General features: G+C 48.8%; 9 protein-coding genes across 9 annotated transcripts in view; 6 read left to right on the top strand and 3 right to left on the bottom strand.

Moving 5' to 3' along the window:
• The first annotated feature begins 381 nt into the window (after positions 1 to 381).
• On the top strand, positions 382 to 3,905 carry F4807DRAFT_301545 (uncharacterized protein). Its single transcript, XM_047994945.1, has 6 exons — positions 382 to 738; positions 959 to 1,171; positions 1,229 to 2,369; positions 2,432 to 2,639; positions 2,689 to 2,812; positions 2,890 to 3,905. The coding sequence occupies exons 1-6, from the start codon at positions 489 to 491 to the stop codon at positions 3,597 to 3,599; spliced, it is 2,646 nt and encodes an 881-aa protein (XP_047849480.1). The 5' UTR covers positions 382 to 488; the 3' UTR covers positions 3,600 to 3,905.
• A 1,866-nt stretch (positions 3,906 to 5,771) lies between these two features.
• Positions 5,772 to 10,035, top strand: F4807DRAFT_301511 (putative histidine kinase SlnCl1). Its single transcript, XM_047994944.1, has 2 exons — positions 5,772 to 8,996; positions 9,049 to 10,035. Exons 1-2 carry the CDS (start codon positions 6,283 to 6,285, stop codon positions 9,860 to 9,862), a joined length of 3,528 nt encoding a protein of 1,175 aa, XP_047849479.1. The 5' UTR covers positions 5,772 to 6,282; the 3' UTR covers positions 9,863 to 10,035.
• A 702-nt stretch (positions 10,036 to 10,737) lies between these two features.
• Positions 10,738 to 12,029, top strand: F4807DRAFT_445188 (AhpD-like protein). Its single transcript, XM_047999711.1, has 3 exons — positions 10,738 to 11,600; positions 11,719 to 11,764; positions 11,879 to 12,029. The coding sequence occupies exons 1-3, from the start codon at positions 11,091 to 11,093 to the stop codon at positions 11,923 to 11,925; spliced, it is 603 nt and encodes a 200-aa protein (XP_047849478.1). The 5' UTR covers positions 10,738 to 11,090; the 3' UTR covers positions 11,926 to 12,029.
• Positions 12,030 to 12,116: 87 nt separating this feature from the next.
• F4807DRAFT_301428 (uncharacterized protein) lies at positions 12,117 to 13,545 on the bottom strand. Its single transcript, XM_047994943.1, has one exon. It carries the CDS (start codon positions 13,407 to 13,409, stop codon positions 12,510 to 12,512), a length of 900 nt encoding a protein of 299 aa, XP_047849477.1. The 5' UTR covers positions 13,410 to 13,545; the 3' UTR covers positions 12,117 to 12,509.
• Positions 13,546 to 14,492: 947 nt separating this feature from the next.
• F4807DRAFT_301121 (tyrosine protein kinase) lies at positions 14,493 to 15,674 on the top strand. Its single transcript, XM_047994938.1, has one exon. The coding sequence runs from the start codon at positions 14,646 to 14,648 to the stop codon at positions 15,558 to 15,560; it is 915 nt and encodes a 304-aa protein (XP_047849476.1). The 5' UTR covers positions 14,493 to 14,645; the 3' UTR covers positions 15,561 to 15,674.
• F4807DRAFT_301122 (uncharacterized protein) lies at positions 15,675 to 16,835 on the bottom strand. The gene has a single exon (XM_047994939.1). It carries the CDS (start codon positions 16,745 to 16,747, stop codon positions 15,788 to 15,790), a length of 960 nt encoding a protein of 319 aa, XP_047849475.1. The 5' UTR covers positions 16,748 to 16,835; the 3' UTR covers positions 15,675 to 15,787.
• Positions 16,836 to 17,762: 927 nt separating this feature from the next.
• On the top strand, positions 17,763 to 19,143 carry F4807DRAFT_301384 (Adaptor protein complex sigma subunit). The gene is made up of 5 exons (XM_047994942.1): positions 17,763 to 17,968; positions 18,028 to 18,061; positions 18,133 to 18,250; positions 18,320 to 18,594; positions 18,810 to 19,143. The coding sequence occupies exons 1-5, from the start codon at positions 17,958 to 17,960 to the stop codon at positions 18,942 to 18,944; spliced, it is 573 nt and encodes a 190-aa protein (XP_047849474.1). The 5' UTR covers positions 17,763 to 17,957; the 3' UTR covers positions 18,945 to 19,143.
• Positions 18,936 to 21,499, top strand: F4807DRAFT_301161 (repressor of RNA polymerase III transcription MAF1). Its single transcript, XM_047994940.1, has 3 exons — positions 18,936 to 19,004; positions 19,146 to 19,280; positions 20,334 to 21,499. Exons 2-3 carry the CDS (start codon positions 19,263 to 19,265, stop codon positions 21,417 to 21,419), a joined length of 1,104 nt encoding a protein of 367 aa, XP_047849473.1. The 5' UTR covers positions 18,936 to 19,004; positions 19,146 to 19,262; the 3' UTR covers positions 21,420 to 21,499.
• Positions 21,500 to 22,729: 1,230 nt separating this feature from the next.
• The window catches only part of F4807DRAFT_445122 (uncharacterized protein), a 1,188-nt gene continuing 1,015 nt past the window's right edge, over positions 22,730 to 22,902 (bottom strand). Inside the window, exon 2 of the mRNA XM_047999710.1 lies at positions 22,730 to 22,775. The gene's annotated coding sequence lies outside the window, so the exon portion shown is untranslated. The remainder of the gene's footprint in view (positions 22,776 to 22,902) is intronic.

Raw genomic sequence — 22,902 nt, 5'->3', positions numbered from 1 at the left:
GCTGTAATATATGGCAAAGAAACGAAGAAAATGCTACTCCGTAGGGTAGTCCGTAGTCCCACTCACAAAACCCTTGTTGTCTACTCACATTCAGAATCCTGACCAATAGTAAGAGTTGAAATGACGCGCTGAACAATACCTAACCAGCCTCGCCTCGCTAATACGGCAAAGATCTGTAGCCCCTAATCATACTTTCTTGGATCTGCCCTCGATAGACACCTCTTGCATATGCTCCCACAGCCCCCTGTCAGCCCTGCCGGTACACCTAATCTCCCCAGTCTCACTTGAATGCAGAAGAAACTAGGTGGGGGCCAAAATCATGTAATGATCTAAAAAGGCAAGACATTTGTCAAGCACAAGCAACGTCCGGATTTATAAATTTCACTTTGGTCGCCTTCCTACCGCCTGCCAGAAGCCACAAGTTCAACGATACTCCCCGCGGGTTGCTACTTGATGTACGAAGCTTCAAGCTTAGAATATCGTCTACTATGGACTTTCTAAACATCCGGAGTAGCGATAGTCGTCGTTCTACTGGTTGGAGACGGGCCGCTAAAGTTAATAGCATCGTTCTTGCGACCATGTCAATGACCTTAATAGGTTTTCTGATCGCCGCCACATCCAAAAACGGCCTCTACAAGGCCCTATTCTTTTATGATGGTGATTGTGATGGTGGAAGTGTGTCCAAAGTTAACATGGTACTCCATTTACTGATCAACATCGTCTCAACACTTGTGGTAGGTGTTCTTTGCCTGAAAAGAAAACTTGGGATATGCGACAAGCTTCTCCTTTCTGGTCCCTTTATACTAATTTGGTGTCTTAGTGAGTTGTGGCCTTTTCCAATTCTTATATTGTTCAATAGCCCATCAACGCTCTTACGGAAAGCACCGTTATTTTGTCTCTCATATTGGCGATCTCGCTTTATAGGCTAACCCAGGGCGATCCGAATAATATAGGCTAGCATCGAGTAACTTTTTCATGCAAGTTCTCAACTCGCCTTCGAGACGAGAAGTAAATACGGCTCATTTCCAAGGTTCTTGGTTGGGAATCGGTATACCGTCGGTTCGAAATGCATTTAGAGTATCCAGATTCAAGACGTGGTGCTGGATCTGTCTCCTTGTGAGCTCAATCCCAATTCACTTACTGTTCAATTCCACCATATTCCAGACAGATAGTAAGTAACACTCAATAATAAAGTCCGTCATCGATCAACACTAAACGCTCGTTGTAGGTAGGAATTCCGATTACCATCTGACTATTGCTACCGAGGATTTTGTGAACGGAGGCTCCTATTACGCCCCTGGCGCGGGCCTAGTCCAAGCTGGGTTCCCGCTCTGGTTAGGATCTGGGGTAATTACGGAGTCGGTGAATTCTAGTTCTTATTATTACCCTACGTTTGGCACGTACGGTGCACCTGTTAACCTCACCGACTACGCCGACTCTAGCTCAGTCGTTATGAGAAACATATCCTCTACAGCCATATCTGGCCGTAACTGGGAGAAGCTGAGCATAAGTCAATGCAAGCAAGAATATATTAATTGTAGCGGATTGAAGAACCATCAAAATTTAATCGTCGTCGTTGACAAGCCCAGTGGATGGAAACGAGACGAAATGTGGCATCTCATGGATAACCAAACCGAAATATGGGATCGCTACGTACCCGCGAATCAGTCTAACCATCTATTCTATAGTGCGCAATGCGTGATGTACGCCGCACGTACATACAACACCCCCACTGCTTGCGAGAATAACTGTTTAGGAGCCGTCGGCATGGATTCTGCATATAGTGGTCTTGCTGAATTTGTTGCTCTACCGGATTGGCAATTCCCTTTCTTTGCTACGGGGGACATTGGTATGGTCAACGGTACTCAAACCACCGATTATCCGCCGCATCTATTATATGGTAGTGCTCTCACATCGGGACTTCAGCCTGGGACATTCAATATCACAGTAAAATACTGTCTTGCAGAACCCGTCAGCAGAGTATGCCATATCGGAATCTCACCAACACTTCTGCTAGCAGTTACCATATGCGTTATCTTCAAGACTTGCACTGCAATTACGGTTACGGTCGTTTTAAGCCGCCGTAACCAACCACCGTTGGTCACCCTGGGAGATGCCATGGAGTCATTCCTTGAAAAGCCGGACCGTGTTACTAGGAGTATGGCAACCATAGGACAGGACGAAATTCGGAGAGCTATGTCACAGAAGAAGGCCTTTCTAGTCCCCGGACCCAGGCAATGGCAGTCCTTACGCAAACGGCGGGGGTCAGTTATTCCTAGATCCGTATGGCTGACGAGCTACTTGCTTTTTGCCATTAGCATCGGTCTCTGCGGTTATTTCTTCAATGGCATCGCATCGAGTAACTCACTGTGAGCCACCCCTGAAACGAATACTGATCAAGAACTACTCCTCTGACATAAGTGATGCTTAGTTTTGGTTCGTTCTTTGAGAGCGAAGAGAACTCATTCCTCGATATCCCGTTCACATTTGTGACTGGTGTTCTGCTTGCTAACAGTCCACAACTCTTACTTTCGTTCTGCTATCTTACCTATAACAACCTATTTACCCGCCTGCAAATGGCCCGAGAGTGGTCGCTCTATAGTCAAGGGTATCACCCCTTGAGAGTCACAGATCCAAAGGTACTAATGGATGAATTCTACCTGTTCGGTGAACATGCTGACAGGTTAGGGCGAACAATATTCTACCTATCGGCTTCAACTGCCGTATAAATATAGTATCCCTCTCATACTGGTCAGCATATTCCTCCATTGGCTACTTTCAAATACTATCTATCTCTTTGTATCAACTGGAGGTAAACTACTTCCCCCTCCCCGCCGACCATATGTATATAAATCCATGGTAGATGTCAAACTCACCAGCTGCTATCAGGTTATTTCGGTACGAACAGCTTCGTCGGTGGGGGCTCAACGGACGCAAGCCTACCTGCTAACACCGCTGTCGCCGTCGGATACTCAGGCTATTCGCTCCTGGGACTAATAGTTGCCTCATGTGTACTGGTCTTGGTCCCTTTCTTTCTGAGTTGGAAAAGACTCCCACCAAACATGGTGAATATCGGAAGCAATTCGCTCGCGTTGTCTGCCGCGTGTCACGCCTCGATCTTATCATGCGCCGTCAAAGGTCGGGCGGATTCCCTGATGCTAGATTCACCAGCGGCGCCCAATTTCGACCTGCCAGAAACCCCACAGCCTCCGCAACCGCTAAGGCAACCATATGCACTTCTCACTAATGAAGCCTACGACGAGAGTATCGGAGGAGACAGCTTCGAGATGAAGAAATACAGACCGGCTTCCGTTACAACTATCAACCAGTCATCTCAGTCCTCTTCAGTTTCGAAACTCTTACTGCCAGATCGCAGCAGTGAGGATGGCGATGATGATATGGGAGATAAAGCGGATGACGAGCAGCATAATGGTCCTTTCACCAAACTCTCCAGGAGCAAGATACGCTGGGGCATCGTAAAGATGCCGCCCGAGTGGCATGCTGAGAATGATAACGAAGCTGGTCGCGTCGAACACCTTAGCTTTGGGGTTGAGGATGACGACGTGCAACCCCCGGAGCCGGGCGAGTGCTATGCGTGATAGGACTCGATACTGCGAGGGTCCGCCTTAATAGACTGATTACTCAGGACTTGAAACCCCGAGCCCCTACTCGGTTTACCTGTCCCTCAAACATGCGTTCCGGCGGCCACATAATTGCGGAGAAGTTATGACTCGGTCGAACCTCGACTCACCTTAGCTCAGTACGAGTCCGTGTCTCGGGTGCACCGGGGCAGACAACTAGCTACCGCTCTCCCCAGATGTCGCACGTCACCTTCGTTTCGAGGAAGCGAAAAGGTCGCGAGAAGAGGGTGAGAGCTAGTCGCCTGTTGAAGAAAATGCCGTCGTATATCCACGGGTACAGTGCATGCAATGAGTCAGTCAGAAACGCTTGAGCATTAGTACTTGCCTACCGAGATAGACAGGGACTAGCTATTGGAGCTCAGCTACTGGTGGAATGCTTCCCCGTCTCCCTTGTTCGCGCCCCGGCCGTAAGAGACACTGGACAACTCCGTCTTAAATCACTAGTAATCAACTCTCATCCACTGGTCATATCTGTTGGAACTGAACGTACTAGCCTCTATACTTGTACCTAGGTAGTATTGAATAAGACGCTACATAGGTTAAGCGCACTACTTGACATATATATTATACCTATATGCCTTTTCGAAGATGACGGTTATGACATAAGCCGAACGAATGAATCATACATAACCGCTTATATTTAGCAGAATTGGAGCAATCGATGAAGAACAGGACAAGATTATGAGGGGCAGCTTTTGTCGTTATGTACCTATTATGTATTAGATAATTATTGATTAGGTATCTGCGTACTTTACGGATAGCCTCGGCGTGAAGGCATCGCGGTTTCCAATCCTCTGAACGGTTGGTTCCATGTTTCACAAAAGAGGAAGAAGCTTAACCGAATTGGGGTCGAACATCGTTCCATTAATTGATGTGTTCGAACAGGGGGCAGGGTTCCCTGTCAGCCCAGTGGTGTAGATTGGTGGGTCTTGTGGGCCTTCCCGGTCTAGATCATGCATAGCCCGCATTACCGCATGGTCTTACGGGGATTAAAACTTAACATGGCTTAAACACCAATTCAAGATCCGTCCCAAACTTTCTGATGTCGCTCGAATAGGTAATGATGTACAAGGCGCCAGCTCTTTCGTTTCTGGTCCGTTTATCTCTACCGCTAAGTTCGACTCTCCCCGCGCCCTTAATCGAGAAGGAGTGGAGGAATGTCGTGTATCTCTCGTCGTTACATTCTCCATACAGTACACACATCAACACGTTCGACACTTCGACACCACCTAAGGGAATATTACCTATCGTATAGTATTTTCGACCTGAAAACGCATCGATAGACTGACAGATGCATGGCACCTATCAAGCAAAAGAGAGCATAATACACAATGTTGCGATGTTGCAATACTACTTCAGATCGTCGATCAGTACCTTGTGGCTGCTTATTATTAATCCTATTTTCTTAATCACATACAGATTCTTATTCGCCCTGCAGATGTTGCTTATTCTTGCCCGCTGCTTACGTTCACACACAGCACCGTGCCACTACCGTGCATATTATTTGCAAGTCTAGAGCTAAGTAATCGTCAATCTGCTACCATTTAAACATCTAAGATCTTGTTAAGTACACATGGCTAAACTGGCATGGCATGATCCTCTTTTCTTGTCGATCAGCAAATTGACTACAGAATTCGATGGGATTTTACGCATACCTACCTATCTGATATGTTTGATATCCATATGTATGTAGTTACCTATCAAGAACCCGGTAGTGGAATGGAATTATTCGCGCCAAAGTTTGACTAGGTTAGTTATGAATAAGGTAAAATACGTCCAAGTGTCTTAGCGGCTCAGCTGAAGCTTCTAATTAGCTGGGCATGCCGGGTCAGATTGCTCAGATTCTACTTCGTACCAGAGCACCTGGCAGCTTCGTGTGAACTTCCGTGTCGTAACACCACGTTCAATCCGTTAGGTACCTACCTATTCACTCCCTGTACCTTCCTAGTGACCCAAGTTAGTTGTTGGCTAGGGGAAGTCGTTCATCGTCGCATCTGCACCAATTGAGCTTATGTACCCCAGCATTAAGTCCAATTGATTACGTTCCTTCCTGATACTGGTGCTACTGCAACCAACTGCACATACCTGGTAAAGTACCTACCGAGCCTACCTTGTCCTGTGAGTCTGGCCTGGCAGTTTAGCTCCGAGCGGCGATCAAGGTTCCTTCCCTTCCACTCTCTCGGCAACCTTACCTTGCGCAGCTTGTAATATACCACACACCACCTTTAGTACCTCCATTTTCCTTTTTTTACTTCCTTTTTCTCTTTTCTCTCTCGTTGCACTGGCGCACTTCTGGTGCATACGGTGATACGGGAGAGTGGGTAAAGGGTCGTACAGCTTATTATTTTTTTCACTTCTCTTTTTGCTCCTTCGAGATTCACCTGCACTTCGGTGTGTGGTGTGTATGGTGTATCAATTGGCGAGAGAAAAGAGACAGTCTTGGAAGAGCGCAAGCCAAAGTTGGGGAGAAAATCACCAGTTTTCCCACCCTTCATCCACTACCATATCCTTCGTTTTTCCTTACTACTTTCTCCGCCCTACGATCGAAGTTCAGAGTTCGAAAGAATACTAAATCGCAGTCCAAATAAAAGAATGAATGGACTACGGAATCTGGTAGTTTTCCCATCATAGGTTGGAAATAATGAGAGTTGCGATACGGGAACAGTTAGCAGCGCTCGTGCTGCTCGCTGTACTTGTCGGTCTCGCTATCCTCTCTATACCAACGTGGATCTACGTGAACCGCTTCGTCGTTGGTGTGGAGACGTCCGGACTTTCGTTAACAGCATCTCTCAAAGCTGCCCAGGTTGCCTCTGAGATTGAATTGATACAGACGACCTGTAACCACATAGCTACGAGGTTGCTTCTCCAGCAAGCGCTTGTATCATATTATATCGGTAATGATAGCGACGCTTTTTGGAGTCAGGCCGCTGCCGACATTTCGAGCGCCCTCCTCTCTCGCCCTGGCATCACCAGCAACCTACTACAGGCAAGACTCTATTCGCGAAATCAAACAGGTGGAGACCGTCCCGATGGACTTCTCAGTGTCACCGGTAGTAACGTCTCTGAGATCCGACTACCTTACAAGGCCTCTGATGGGTCTCAGGCTATTTTAGGTGACAATCCGTCAGGCTATCCTCCCGCGTTGTACCCGAATATTACGTATTACAATTCCACAAATCCCGACCCTGGATATCCGAACCACACTGCCGTCGTGGCCCGACCGTTCCCGGACATCCGAATTGATTCGAGTGTGGATGGATTGGTATTGGGCCCGTTAGTCGTCAATGAGAGTTTCGCCTTGATCTCGTTGACTATACCGATTCGTAGTATCGTACGGGACGATGTGATACTTGGTTACATGACGACCATCGGTGAGGCCTCGTCGATTATTAATATCGCGGGGTCTAAGGAAGGTTTAGGAGACACGGGTTCTGTTTTGCTCGTCGGCCCTTCGACTGGATGGAATCGTTTCAGCAAGTATAATTTGCCCGCAAACGCGACTCATCCGGCGGCGTCCAATTTCTCGGACGTCAATGTCAAATTCGTCCTACCCCCTCGGGCAATGTCCCGTCAGACCGATAGGCACTCGCTGCATAATTATGCCTCCGGAAACTATTACCAGCCTTTCAAAGTCTCATCATATGATGCTGTATACAGGGCTTTCACCCAACAGAATTCCGCGGTCAATAACGCTAGCAGTTTATTTTCCACTAAAAATGAGCAGGGAGTTTCTGTCGCTGTTGGCTATGCTCGCCCGCAGACTTCTTTGGTGAACTGGACGCTCATAGTCGAACAGGACAAAGCGGAGGCGTATATCCCAATCAAGACACTTCAGCATATCCTTCTCGGTTGCGTCTTCGGGACTATAGGCCTTACTCTCATCCTGGTTCTACCATGTGCTCATCTAAGCGTCCTGCCAATTCGAAGGCTGAAATCTGCTACGGAAAAATCAATCGCGCCCCCGGGTTATGCTGAGTCTTATATAGACGATCTAGATTACGACGACGACGCAGATCATCCTGGGTCGGAGAGCACGGGTCACAAGTCGGATAACGGGACTCTAGTTCGATTGAGACGATTCATCCGGAAACATACACGATCAAGTGCTGCCACTCCCTCAGTACATGGTAGCGAGCCAGCAAGGCGGGTTTTCAAGATTCCACGCAAAGTTAGCGAACGGAAGCATTTCGTAACAGACGAGCTTACGGAATTGACGACGACCTTCAATGAGATGAGCGACGAACTCTTAAAGCAGTACACCTCCTTAGAAGACAAAGTTGCAGAGAGAACACATGAGCTCCAGATTAGTAAGAAGGCTGCCGAGGCTGCTAATGAAAGTAAGACTTTGTTCATCGCAAACATCTCTCACGAACTTAAGACGCCTCTAAACGGTATCCTGGGCATGTGCGCAGTTTGCATGGAGGAAGACGATCTGAATCGGATCAAACAGTCTCTGAAAACCTTGTACAAGTCTGGCGACCTACTCTTGCATCTCCTCGAAGACTTGTTAAGCTTCTCAAAGAACCAGATCGGACAACAATTAAGCCTTGAGGAGAGGGAATTCCGGTTAGGCGATATCCGGTCGCAGGTCACGACTATTTTTGACAAACAAGTTCGTGAAGGATCGATTGATTTCTCGGTCACCTTTTTGGGCACCGAACCCGATATTGGCTCGAGCTCCAAACAAGCGGAGATAGACGAGAAGCTTCCAGCAATCGGGCCCCTCGGGACTGGTAGGCTAAAGGATATGTGCCTATGGGGTGACCAGCATCGAATTTTACAAGTGCTTATCAATCTTGTGAGTAACAGCCTTAAATTCACGCCTCCTGGGGGGAAAGTATCGGTTAGGATAAAATGCCTACGCGAAATAGAAACCTTCGACGAGAGCAGAGCGTCATCCATGTCGAAAACCGGCTCCGGTCGCCCAAGCAGAGCCCGGGGTAGAATGGGACCGGGGTCGAACAGATCCAAGAGCTCAAACGAAATGACAATCCCTCAATATAAGGGAGGTGGCACAGCCTTATCCATCAACCCCCTAGATCCCAAAGCAACACCCTACGTACGCATCCGTGAAAGGTCACCAACGCCACCTCCGCCAAGTGCAAAATCATTCCTGTTCGAATTCGAGGTTGAGGATACCGGTCCCGGCATTCCAGAGAATATGCAACAACGCGTTTTTGAACCATTCGTCCAGGGCGACCTCGGTCTTAGTAAGAAGTTTGGAGGAACTGGTTTGGGATTGAGTATTTGCCAGCAGTTAGCAACTTTGATGGGAGGAACCATCTCGCTGAAAAGCACCGTTGGTGTTGGCACCACATTTACAATGCAGATTCCTCTCAAGTACACCAAGAATAGGTAAGACGATATTTCGAGTGTCTAGATCGCTAGCTAACTAGAACGTGCCCAGAGCTTCAAGCACAGCCTCTAGCAGCGCCAATTCGCGCGCACCTAGCATCAGCAGCACGGCAGAAGTGATTTCCAGGAAAAACTCTCTGACGCTGTCGCAGACCACAGCCGAAGTTAAAGCTACTGTCCTTGATCAGCAGCCACGTCTCATTGGATTGAGCCAACCTTTCTTCACGACAGGTCCCAGGGCCAATTCAAAAGATCCTACTTCCACCTCTCGAATGAACGCCTTCGAAATGGCTAAAGCAAGCAAAGGCGGGGGAAAGTTGCGAGTTCTTGTTGCCGAGGATAACCCCACAAATATCGAGGTTGTCAGCAAGATGTTAAAATTGGAAGACGTGTACGATGTGACTATCGCCAAGGACGGACAGGAGGCATATGAAATGGTAAAAACGAATATGGAGAACAATCTTTACTTCGATTTGATATTTATGGATGTTCAAATGCCAAACCTCGACGGCTTACAGAGCACACGTTTAATTCGGAAGATGGGATATTCAGCACCAATTGTCGCTTTAACTGCTTTCTCGGAGGAGAGTAACATTCAAGACTGTATGGAATCGGGGATGAACGAATTCCTCAGCAAGCCCATCCGGCGGCCAGCCTTGAAGCAGGTGCTCAAGAAATTCGCCACGATTCCCGAGGAGCCCGAAACAGCGTCTCATCTAGCGAGCAGAGATACTCCTAAGAAAGGAGGCCGCTTAGCAAGTGATCAACCACCAAACGGAAATTTGACACCGTTAGAGTTGACTCCTGTACGTAAGGAGAAGCCTATAATGAATGGTACGCATCTAGCAACAGGAGCGGTAACGTGATACGGCGGTGAATTGTTGCTATCAGTCATATATATACGACAATATACGAACACCGGCACTTCGGAATACCCTTAACGCTACTATCCCTCCTTATCTAATTCTTGACTCGATCCTTTGTTGCCTCTAAACCTATTATCATACTATTCACATTTTCCTTGTCTGGGAATCACAAGCTTCTTCGACAAGATTTACATCGATACACTATACGTCGCAAAGGGGTATTAACTAGGGACCTATTAAAAGCGGCGAATTGGGAGGAAAGGAAGGGAAACATCTGGGGAATCTGATTGAAAGGATGGCGAAGGCGTTACGGCTAATGTATTTTTGCATACGAAACCGGGTCCGCTATAGAAAATGCGCGGGCAACCAAGGAGGGTTTTCCGGTTTCTTTTGATCTGTCTTGACCTCAAAAGGTCTGTAATAAACGTGGCCAGCATCCGAACGGGGAAAACGTTTCATATACCATGTTAGGGAAAGGGCAGAAGTGTCAGGTCTAGACACCATTTGGGCTAGGTAAACGACTTCTAGGTCAAAAGTTGCAGGTAGAACGATAATTGCCATAGCATTGTGGGGCGCATTCATGATTCGAAATACGACGGCTACTTCGAGCAGATGATAATAGCAAATTTGATGTGACGTACATAGGTATTTCACATATAAGTACGAGTATATAATAAAAACGGGTACAGTAATGTATACCTGTATCATACCTCGATTAACTTTTCTTGATATATAGATCGGTACCTGCAGAGTGGTGAAGGTGTCTTGAAGGTGGATTCAGCTTGAAAATTACTGGCCGTGACACACTCAGAACGCATACGAATGCCGGTCAACTTGCCGAGCCGGCATAGCAGGCAGATGGAGAGCCTATGATAAGCGATTCCGACTAAGAGAATCGCGGTCCGATGTTCGGGATGTGGAGAGATCCGCATCGAATATACCCGAGGGTTCAAGCTACATATGCTCTGACGCACCTTCTACCTGTAAGGGACATCCTCTTTTGATAACACGAGGTTATCACGACAGAGCGCATCTTAAGCACCTAGCTAGGTAGCCATCGGCCCGGCCTCTGGAACGCATAGACAATCGAGTCAGCTCGTATCTATCCCCCTTACATCCATCCAGCACTAACCCTCCGCGCAGGCTACACGCACACAAACCCACCTAGTGAGCAACAGGAATAGGTAAAAGTTGAAGTAAATAAAAAAATAAAAAAAAAAAATAAAAAATGCGCCTCCCATACACCCCCAACCCGCCCGTCCCGACCACGGACGAGGACGCGGCGATCGTATCGCGGATGGCGGCGCGCCGGGCCCCGCGGCCGCTGCAGCCCCTGGACCTGGCGCTGCTGCACGCGCCGCCCGTGGCGGACGGGTGGAACGCGTTCCTGGGCGCGGTGCGGACGCGCACGTCGCTCGGCGCGGCCGTCCGCGAGCTGGCCATCTGCCGCGTGGCCGTCGTCAACGGCGCGTGGTACGAGTGGGCGCACCACGCGCCGCTGGCGGTCGGGGCGGGGGTCAGCGAGGCCGGGATCGGGGTCGTTGGGAGGGAGGTTTTGGTCGCTGGGGATGGGGAGAAGGCGAAGAGGGAGGCGTTGGGGGCTGGGCTGAGCGAGCGCGAGTGGGTCGTCTTAAAGTACGCGGATGAGATGACGCGCAACGTGCGGGTTTCCGACGAGACGTTTGCGGAGCTCAAGGGCTTGTTTAGCGAGAGGGAGGTTGTGGAGGTTACTGCTACGGTGAGTTGAAGCTGTTCTTCTTGTTCTTGATGTTAAATTAGGGCGCCGCACGGTCAACGAAGGATGGATGGATCGCACTTCATCAGACGAGGAAAAAGGGGCTGACGAAGTCATTCAGGTTGCGGCTTACAACTGCGTCAGCAGGTTCCTTGTCGCTCTGGACGGTGAGTTAACTTCCAATTTCGTTTCCCTTGGTAACCTCGATATCGGCTTGCCCCCCTTTCCTAGGCATACATGTGGAGAGAAATGTGAATGGAGGGGCTGACAAAGTTCGGTAGTGGGTGAGAGGAATGGGACTGGACCGGATGACGTTGCTGGGCACTGACGGGCGATGTGCTGTGCTCGAAATTTAAACATCATAAAATCGTGTATAGAAGCCAATCTAATGGTATAAATGGAGTCACCATATCCATCGCGCGAAAGCCACATTATCAATCTTAACAGTGATTCAAGTTCTAGCTAGGTTAGCTAGATACACCGACATTCTAGGTCGATCCCATTTCCCATAAAACCAAACTCGTTGCATCATCCTGTCGTCCGTCCGTCCGTCCGTCCGCCCAGCCGAGTCCATGCCCCTACACTAGATCCGATACATACGACATTCCCAAATTCATGATTCAGTTCAAAGACGATTAAGAACGGGTATGGTAACGATGATATAAAATCCAATTTTTGAAGGGGTAACAAAAGGAAGGCCGAAGTTAGTTATATACGTGAAGTGAGAACCGGGGTGATGTAGTGATATGCAACGAAATATAAAAAAGGGGGTATCTCGTGAAGTGACCGAAACTCCTCGTGCAATGAATTAAGTAGGCGTAAAATGCTCATAACAAGGCTCACCGGATTCCGGGGTCATGGTGTCGTCGTTCAACGTCGTTATGTGATATGCTCGTCAAAGGTCATTGGTCATTACTCCGCTAGGCGGTGTTCCGGGATAGACTCTATTGCTTCGCGGAACCGTCCGTTATCCATTTGCGGCGTTAGAGCAACCGGGCTACCTAGGGGCGACATAGACGGCGGCGAGCGCATACTCTGCTCGACTGAGGCGTGACGCCTATGCATCATCGGGGAGCGTTGCAACTCATCCACGACGTGCATCCAGCCCATCCGGTGCGGGGTCTGCGCCTTTTCGTAGTGTCCTAACGTCTGCGTTGATAGTCTCCTCGGTGGCGTCTCCGCCTTTTCATGTTGGCCTAATGGCATAGATTGTCTCCTCTGCGACGGCTCTGCTTTCTCGTGATGTGCTATCGGCTGTGTGGATACCTTTCTCAGAGGTGGTCTCTGCTTGATGCTCTCGGTTAGGCCCTTCGGAAAACCTTTGGGGGCTTCATATATGGCAGCTTTCTCGGGATCTTTCGGTGCTGCGGTTTTACTAGCATTTGCAACAATACCCACGTATACGACTAGGAAACGCATGCGCAACATGTCCAGTCTTCGTAATTTCTCTTCCAGTTTTGTCCTGTGATTTGCCCAGAGAATGCGGGCGCTGGTTCGCAGCGTTGTCCCGCCCTCAGCCGTCACAAGCTGGTTTATATCATCTCGCAATTCGTCGCCAATCTTTTGAATCTCTCGCAGCAGCCGGCCTAACCGGAGCTTGTCCTCTAGCCTCTGCACCTTTGAGACATCGCTGTCGTAGCTGTCGTTCTCCTGGATTGAAAAGTCGACGGTGTCTATGAAGACGGTGATCTCGTGCGGCGCGGAGAAGTACGCGGTCGTATAAGAAGTAAAGAAGTGCGCGTTGACGACTAAGGAGAAAGAAAAAGCGGTGACGGGGAGGACGATGGTCCAGAGAGATGAGGGGTCAGTCATCCTGCGAACGATATTCTCGGGTGGTTGAGGACATGAGAGGAGGCGAAAAATTGTTATAAATTCATTATAAATTCATGATTGGTAAAACTGAAGGTTAGGGACGAATTAGACAGGGTTTTGCAGTTTGCAGGCAGTCTTTAGGAGGGTGTATGGCAAAGTTCGTCTAGCACGCAGCGCTTTTGTGACTGGTTTGTGTGTAGATTTTTTTTGAGGTTTGCGCGTGCGGGCGTGGATGTGGGCGTAGGAATCCCTAGTAAGTAGTGTACCTAGGTTATCGAGATTTTGTTGGGTTGATGGGGCTAAACCATCGGATTCTCGAACCTGCGAACCTGCGAACCTCCTGCATATAGAGCCGATAATCGAGAACTAGGGTCTGATTTCGGGTCCAATAGCGGAGGTCGCGGGAGAGACGGGAGAAACGGTGGCGCAGTTGTATTGATTCTTCTCGGGAGAGAAACATGCTACTTTATAGTATGACGCCTCCATCGTAGAATGATCCATGGCTTTCTGATTTCCTGGGAAGCTTTAGTACATACATATCACGTACATATCCATACATAACTTCGCCGTTAACGGGTTTGCCCCTTGCCGATGCAGAGAGCTTATCCTAGTTGTCAGAGTCACATGGATGTCGATATTATACCTAGTGTGCATATACATATACATTGTAGTGACCTTACCCAGCTAGGCGGTTTGGCCAAAGGCGGTGTGTTTCGTAGATATTTCTGCGATGGTATACGTGGTAGTGGACGTAGTGGTGTTAGCTGAAGATGAAAAAGTAAAGAAAAGAAGTTGAAGTTTGATTTGCTTTTTTTAAGAATGAAATAAAGCTCCGGGTGTCTTATTAAAGTTTCTTATGATGTCCGAACCTTCCATTCATTCGAGTTTCATATACTTCATTCATGCAGGTCTAACTAATGAAATTTAGTTGGGCTACGGCTGCGACTGCGACTTGTTCGTTGCGCTGCTGCCGCTGGCGCAAAATCAATCGCAGGCGCGGGGTAGGTGTACTTGTTGTGTAACGCTCTGATAGCTAGCATAACGTAATTGAACTGATTGAACAAAAATACATACATACATAGGTAGTATATGTAGAATTCTCTCCGACAAACCCACACAATAAGAAGCTTGGATCCCGAGAAATCAACATCTTCTCCATAACATACGATCGCGATCGATTTCTTGCATGACATTAAACATTAGGTCGGCCAGATATTAAACGGCTGGTACGGTACCATGGCAGCAGACTCACCGCCTCGGCCACCTAACCAAGACAACTCGCCCTCACCCTCGCGCGAACACGAGCAGCAATTTCCGCTCCCCGCCATCCTGACTTACCCCTCCTCGACCCCGCCATACCTCATAACCCAGGGCGCCGAGGCGCGACTCTACAAGACAACCTACCTCCTCCCCTCCATCCCCGCCGCGCTCAAGTACCGCCCGCCCAAAGCATGGCGACACCCCGTCCTCGACGCGCGATTGACGCGCCACCGTATACTAGCCGAAGCGCGCATCTTGGTGAAGTGCCGTCGCGAGGGTGTCCCTGTCCCGGCTGTGTACGCCGTAGACGAGGCTGCCGGGTGGATGATGATGGAGTGGGTGAAGGGTGCGCCGGCACGCGTGGGGATAAACGAGTGGTTGAGGCGGCGGAAGGAAGCTGAAAAATCTACGGTTGGCAACAATCATGGAAATGAAGATGAGAAAGACGAAGATGCGACACCGATTACGGGGGAGGCAGAAGAAGATAAAGACCTAGTCTCGCTTATGCGTAGGATAGGGAGTGCGGTAGGGCGCATGCATAAGGTAGGCATCGTGCACGGCGACTTGACGACGAGCAACATGATGCTGCGGCCGTGGGAGAAGGGCAGGCAGCCGGTGAATGGAAATAAAAGCAGTGATGATGGTTTACTGGACGGAGATATAATCATCATCGACTTCGGCCTGGCCAGTCAGAGCTCGTCCGACGAGGATCGCGCCGTTGATCTCTACGTTCTAGAAAGAGCATTCGCTAGCACGCACTCGCGCGCCGAGCAACTGTTCTCTGCCACGCTGGAGAGTTCTTACAGGGAAACGTTCAAGCAGGCGCCTGTGGTGATAAAGAAATTAGAAGAAGTCAGGATGCGTGGGCGGAAGAGGAGCATGATAGGATAGACTATCCTAAGAGTCACAGTCGTAGTCATTTGATTAGACACGATGATAAGACAAGGAATATCTTGCACTTAAAATGTCTGAGCTTATATTAGGGCAACTACGTCGTCCCTAGAATCGTGTAGCTATAGCCATGTAACCTCGTGATCTAATGCAAGCAATCCCTAAAACCAACGATGCTATGTTCCCTTAAACTATGCAATAGAAAAGACGTGGAATTTGCACCTAGTTTATGCTTCTTCCGTCAACTCCGCGCCGGCAAAGTAACCCTTATTCTCGATAACACCCCGATCTTTGACGAACGCTGTATACTTGACAACCCATTCGGGAGTAACTTCGCCCTTGAGGCCACTACCATTCACTCCATCATCCGCTAGGACGCCCGCGCCTTGCGAACCTTGGCCAAGGAGTTCTCGCAAGGTACCGCTGGGTAAGATATCCGTAGTATCGTGATGGGTGAGCAACTCGATGTTCTCGTTCTTGGCTAATTTTGTCAGGGGTGGAGGCACATTGCAACAATTCTTGATGTTGATCTGGTCGACGGCCGGCCGAACCCTGACCTTATCAAGGAGTCGTCTTAGCTTCTCCGTGCCGAACTCGGCGACCCCGAGTCGGCCGACCTGGCCCTGCAGGTGCAATTTTTCTAGCAGACCCCACGTCGCTATCTCTTCCTCGTCGTTGCCCATAGTCGCATTCTTCCTGTCGGCTTCGAACTCGCATTCCCCTTCAAATGATATGCCGGGGAAGGAGACTATGAGGAGGTCGACGTCGCTTATACCTAGCTCCTTAGTAACGAGTCCCAATGCTTCGTCGATGTAGCGCCCCCGCGCCCCGGGCGGCGCTGTAGGTAGGAAGAATAACTTGACCGTTATCTCGTACTGCGCGCGATCTTCTTGCAGGCCGGCCGATGCCCAGTCGATGCGCGGGACGTATAGGATATCGTCCTCTCTCGCGGTCCAGACCTCCGGTGCCGGTCTGCTACTATGTGCGGTTCCATTTCCATTTGGTTGAGGGTGAGAAGCATAACCATTGCCGTTTGGTAATGCGACGGCATAATCTTGCTGTGCGGCTATGAAGTTGGTCCGTAAGGAATTTGTGAGTTCGAAGTTGGATCGATAAGTGCCTGGCTTTCTGATGATGGAGGGGCCGCTGAGGATGACGTTCCCCGTCGATAAGACTATTCGCGTCATGGCGATAGGATATGAGAGGATAGAATAGAGGTGGAATAGAAGTAGAATAGAAGTAGAATGTTTTATATGAAGAACTAACCAGCAACCCAAGTCTACAGAGTGAACAGGAGAAGGTGTGATATATGTATAGAGCTAATGTACACGGGATGGGGAGATCTATTACTAATCCGATGCTCTATGAAGGGGGGTAGAAAATCTGAAGCTTTATAGACCGAGGTGGGGTCTCTTGGTTTTTTTCCCGTCTTTTGGTTCGAGATCGTGCCAACTTTAGAAGGATACTTATAGACCTAGTAGGCCTGGGTCTGCACATGTAAGTTTGCGACGGAGATAGGAACTTGCCTTCCCCGGAAAAGTCAAAGTCAATTTGACCCTCTGCGTTACACGGCAGACGGCGTCTAACCAATATAAGCTTTACTGGCAAGTCTGACAGTCTGACATATAAACGTAAATGCCGTAGCCTTTGAAGGCATGTGTTAGTAACATGAGATGGGATTTGCTGTATGCCTATGCCGACATATAACGTGAAGAATGATATGGTCGTATCGTTACGAGGCGAGTACTCCTCAAATCCGTTGCGTGTCATGCTGATGCCACTAGCAAGCCCCCAACATCCAAGCCTAAGACATAAGACATTCGATGAGTTCTAGAGACATATCAAAGTGGACATTAATCGGATTGTTGTAGTCAATGTTACCGCCAAGACTAATTGGAGATAGAATGAAAAACAGCCATTCCTCTTCTGTCCAGAGCATATGCTGTCGGTTTTATTTTCGCATTGGTTCCAAGGTTCTAGATGCTAGAAAGATTACAGGTTTGGGTATCCGCGAACACCCGTTCGCTTTATGTATGGCTTGCTCGCATTAGAAAGTTTGACTAAAATCGTGGGGGCAGCCGTGGTGGATTATCAAAGTGGACGGCCAGGGACGGACCGGCAAGTCATTGTGTCAGCTGGTTCAGAACTTTGAAGGCGTGAGAGCACAAGTACTAGGTACGTACCTAAGTAGACTTCGGTGTCCTCTAATGCGGTGGAAGGTTCGAACTCAGCAGCTCGTGCCCAACCCCACTACTGGACACTGAGAAATTGCTTCTCCATGCATCATCACAATTCACCATTTCATTTACCATTCACCGTCATTTGCACACAAACACCTTCTGAAACCAACAAATCTCCTCATCGCCGTTCTGCTATGCTCATGTAATAAGCATCACGATGGCCATCAAGTTAGATCCCAGAAATGTCGCGGTCGATATCGGAATGCAGCTAACCATGAAAACAACAGCTACTTGATCCTGCTCAGTCGGCAGGGCAAGGTGGTAGGACATCCCTTTTCGATTGAACATGTCCTATCCCCCCAAGATGCCAACGTGGCTGACAACCTCTTTAGCGCCTGGCCAAGTGGTTCACCACCTTATCTCCTAAAGACAAGGCGAAGATTGTCAAGGACGTTTCTCAACTTGTCCTTGCCAGACGAACTCGCATGTGCAATTTCCTCGAATACAAAGGTTGGCCTAACCCCCTATTACCAACCAGACTGTCGAGAAGCAAGGTCGCTTACAGAACATATCATATAGATACCAAGATTGTCTACCGCCGCTATGCTTCACTGTTTTTCATCGCCGGTTGTTCCTCCGATGACAATGAGTTGATCACTCTCGAGATTATTCATCGATACGTTGAACAGATGGACAAATACTACGGCAACGTCTGCGAGCTCGACATCATATTCTCATTTACCAAGGCATATTACATATTGGACGAGATATTACTGGCAGGGGAACTCCAGGAGAGCAGCAAAAAGAACGTTCTGCGGTGTATAAACCAACAAGATTCTCTCGAGGATATGGAGGTGAGTAACCCATCCGGGTTTTTATTATGGCTGCTATTACTACTTTGGCCGGCAACCCACGCGAATATCCAACACATTTCTTTGGCGATCCTCAGACCACTGACATGCAATTTCTACTGTTCAGGTCGAGGACGAGGTGACGAAAATCATGTAACAAATGATAATGTATTGTTCCCGAGACGGGTCAACAGTCTAAAGAATAGTGTTCTCTACAGGCACGGCGCTACGGGTTCCAACGGGATAAATTTATCAATCAGACACTTTGCATTTGGGAGTATGCTTATATTCTATTGTCTTTACAGGTCACTGAAGAAATCGAGAGCGCTCTGAAAGAAGCCGGGATTATGTGATCGAAGCTGTCGAATCGCCAATATTGGAAGAGCCACGTTTCGACTTTCAACTGTTTGAATGTAAGACTCTGGCTTGAAGTGACACTGCCTATATGCTGTTCCCTCTACTTTCAACCGCCATTCTCGACGTCTTTGTTGTCAATCAAATCGGCAAATCCTAGGATCGACACTCTCCCGGTATATGATCTCATCATGTTTTAGCAATCGGTTGGCTAAGGAAAACGATGCACAAACAAACAAGCGGCATTCGACCACATGGGATCTGACCAGACACTTGATTAGCGTGCACCTATCATTGACGAAGAGACCCTATGAGGAATGTTCCTATCTACCCAGGTAAGGTAATTTTTCCTCAAAAAGACGCCGTTGATGCTCGTGGCACCTTAACGCTATCTTATTCGTTTAAGGCTACTGATCGGCCTTTGATCTTTGGTCTTTGGCTTTTGGGGTAGTGCGAGGTTTGCCGGCCTAGCATTAAGCGTCCGCCGTATCAAGCCTACAAGCCTACACCTATCAATCCAGCTTATCAAGCCACCCCCTCTAGCCTTCCCCCTTCCCCCTTTCCCCTTTCCCTCTAACCCCCTAACCCCCTGTGACCGGATTCGAGAATGCAAGGAAATCGGCAAACACCCGGCTGCCCGCCGCCTTCTTACGTCTTACCTTCCAGGGTCTTGGTTCCTTGTCAGCAGCTATAGTCAGACAACGCAGAACCGTAGAACCGCCAAAACGCATAACACCTGATCACAACCAGCACATCCACATCCCATAATGCTCCAACCAAGATCTATGGATCGCAACTTATCTCCTACAACTTCCCAAGCTTCAATTCGTCATTCGACGACAACGCCACCAATTATATTCTGTATCGGTTAGGCTCTTATTTTTATGATGTCCTGCTCTCCCTGCGCCTACTAGACGCAATATCGTCTAGTTTATTCTATCTGAATCAATTCAGCAGGGATTCAAGTGCATTGCCGTCGTTATCAGCTCCCAGCGAGCTGCACGGACACCGCGTTCACATCGTCAGGACTACATCCATCCATCATCATCATTAACTTCGTGCCTCCAAAGCCAGGTGCTACCGATTGGTTTCCTAGTCGATCCCAGTCGTCCTTGCAATCCTTCATTTCCAAGTATTATTATTCTTTGTTTACAGTCTTCTCGTATTTGTTTCTTTCCTTTGCTTTGCTCCTCCAGCACCTTACACCGCTCATACTACACCATTACGCCAGCGCAATCTATGATATCCCTGCACAGTAGACCACTGCGAAAATACCATAGACGCAAAGATGAAGGTAAGTAAACACGTTCCATGATGAGGAACACCTCGAGGGCCGTATCAAAATGTCTTGCGGTCCTCTTATTGACCCTCGTTTCCGCGTACTGCAGTTTCTCCCACTTCGCGACTTCGACGTCATCACCTCCGCGCTGAATTTCAGCACGGCCGAGTGCCGCGTTAAGGGATCATGCGACTTGTACACCACGAAAGCCGCCGGCTCCGATAAGAAGCTCTACAAATCGATTGAGAACTCCCTAGAGGCTCAACATGCTGCGCTCATTAAGTTTGGCGCATCACTGTCGCCGCCACAGCGAAAGGAGATGGCTGCATCGCTTAACCTGTCCCGTTCAAGTCCCTTCGGCAATCTTAGCGAAGTTTCGAGCCGTCGCACTTTTGCCTACCTCATTGCGACATTGAACGCGAGCCACCCTGATTACGACTTCAGTCATGTCTTGCGACCGACCGACTTCCGCCGTGAGCGCGATCTACAACATGTTATGGCTAATATCGACAATACGCTGCATAGTGTGCGCCCTATCGGTACTTCGCTTCTATCACCCGATGCGTCTTCGTCATACCGTACCTATAGTAGTTCACCCATGCCGAACTTAACGATAGGAAGCGACGCGATTAGCAATCCCGTCTGGAGCCCAGGCATGTGGACCATGATTGATAAAGAGATGACTCTGAGAGACTGCACCGTATTCTCGTACCAACCCATCGAAGATCCTTTCGACGGTGACGAAGCCGCCATATGGCGCATGCACTATTTCTTCTTCAACAAGAACAAGAAGCGAGTCGCTTATCTTTACGTTAGGGGCCTACCGATACTCATGAACTCGCCCGCACTCCCACCCCATCGACGTGGCAGCAATGGTTTATCGTCGAAGCGTTACGCTGCGCCGTTGCCGGGTAGCTTAGGCGCGAACAAGCGCGCTAAGTTCTGGCTGGGAGATCAGCTGGCCAATCGTATAGTCGCCGAGGACTACGACGACGATGACGACGAGTATGATGATGAGATGGCTCAATACGATCCCGATGAGGACATAGACATTGACCCGTTGAATGACCCTTCCACCGACGAAGAGGAGAGTGATTCCTACGACGAGAGCGAAGAGAGCGAGGATGAGGATGAGCAGGTCGCGCACTCCGTTAGAGGCGTCAGTGAGGACATCGCGGCGCGAATGGAGATGTAAAGGACTCTTCCGGAACAGATTTCCCGTATGATCGTTGTTCGTAACTTAACCCCATTTTCCATTGGCATTGTTTGGCGTTCGAGGTCGGTAAGGGAACGGCGCAATGCGATGCAATGGGATACAGGGGCTACGATCGGTACGGGCTACGTAAATAGGACTCATGAGTGGTGGCAGGGGTTATTCAATAGTTCATGATGGACCGTCTTCAACGACTGGTACGGTATGGTACGGTACGGTACGGTTGGATGTACGAGTTCTCCGGTTCGGCGTTTGTGGTGTGGCTTTCTGGCTAAGTTACGTTACGTTATGTTACGGTACGATACGATACGGTTAAGTTGTGGCTGCAGACGTGGTTTGCGAGCGCGGCTCCCATGCTCGATACCCTGATGATTGGTTGTACCGTGTTGTTGCGCCGTTTCTTATTGATTGTTCGTTACTACGTTCTTGTCCATTCTTACTACTGTTTTCTTCATTTGCTCGACGATTACTCTACAAGTACAAGGCTGGCTGGATGGAGCAAATGAACTCGGGTGAGCCGGATGCCAATCACGAGGTTCCCAATGCAGGTTTTGGACGGGGTTCACTCCCTTCGTTTTTATACTTGATTCTTTTTGGGAGATTTTCTCTGGGGGTTTGCTATGGGGGCTTACTGCTACGACTAGCTCCACGAGATACGTTACGTAGGAAATACTGATTTCTGCTACTTCATATGACATATTCTCAAGGTCTTGTGGTGTAGCATATCTTAGTGAGTTCGATGTCTTATGTACTTCTAGCTGTGATTATACATGTCTGATTGTGTGAGCAATGTTCATTTTATAAAGAATTCGAAGAATACATGTTCGCTTAATACCTGATATTTCAAAGATCCAGCTTAGACTAGGGACTTACTGAAAACAAAAGCTGCTTATATGTACCGTAGCAGCCACCTCGTGATGCCCAGACAACCTAATATTTACTATCAATGATTCGTGACGCCTCCTCATGCCTTCGGCGCTGCACTTTAACAGGGAAAACGGGCAGAAATTAAGACATGCCGGAGGTTAGCCGATACACCGATTTCTGGTGTAATTTTGATTTTATAAAAATCCTTGTTTCATTTTGAGTCTGTTTATTAAGGGGATATATATATATCATAATATTGAAACATTCTATAAAAGATAAGTATTCTCTTAATTATTGCTCGTTTTCCTAATTAAAACATGATGCCGAGGGCATAAGGAGGCGTTAATAGTAAATCGGTTGGTATAAAGGCATGGTAATCCACGTAGACTAAACCCAACCCAGGCTGATCTTATAGTACAACGCCCACATACAAATCTAACTACCTACCTTATAGACTTGTTGCTCCTTAAGGTTGCGGGGGGGGGGGGGGGGGGGGGGGGGGGGGGGGGGGGGGGGGGGGGGGGGGGGGGGGGGGGGGGGGGGGGGGGGGGGGCGGGCGGGGGGGGGGGGGGGGGGGGGGGGGGGGGGGGGCGCCGGA

The sequence above is a fragment of the Annulohypoxylon truncatum genome (genome assembly GCF_022578515.1).
Source record: "Annulohypoxylon truncatum strain CBS 140777 unplaced genomic scaffold F4807scaffold_49, whole genome shotgun sequence".
NCBI classification, from domain to species: Eukaryota; Fungi; Ascomycota; class Sordariomycetes; order Xylariales; family Hypoxylaceae; genus Annulohypoxylon; species Annulohypoxylon truncatum.
This window is presented reverse-complemented; position numbering and strand designations above follow the sequence as displayed.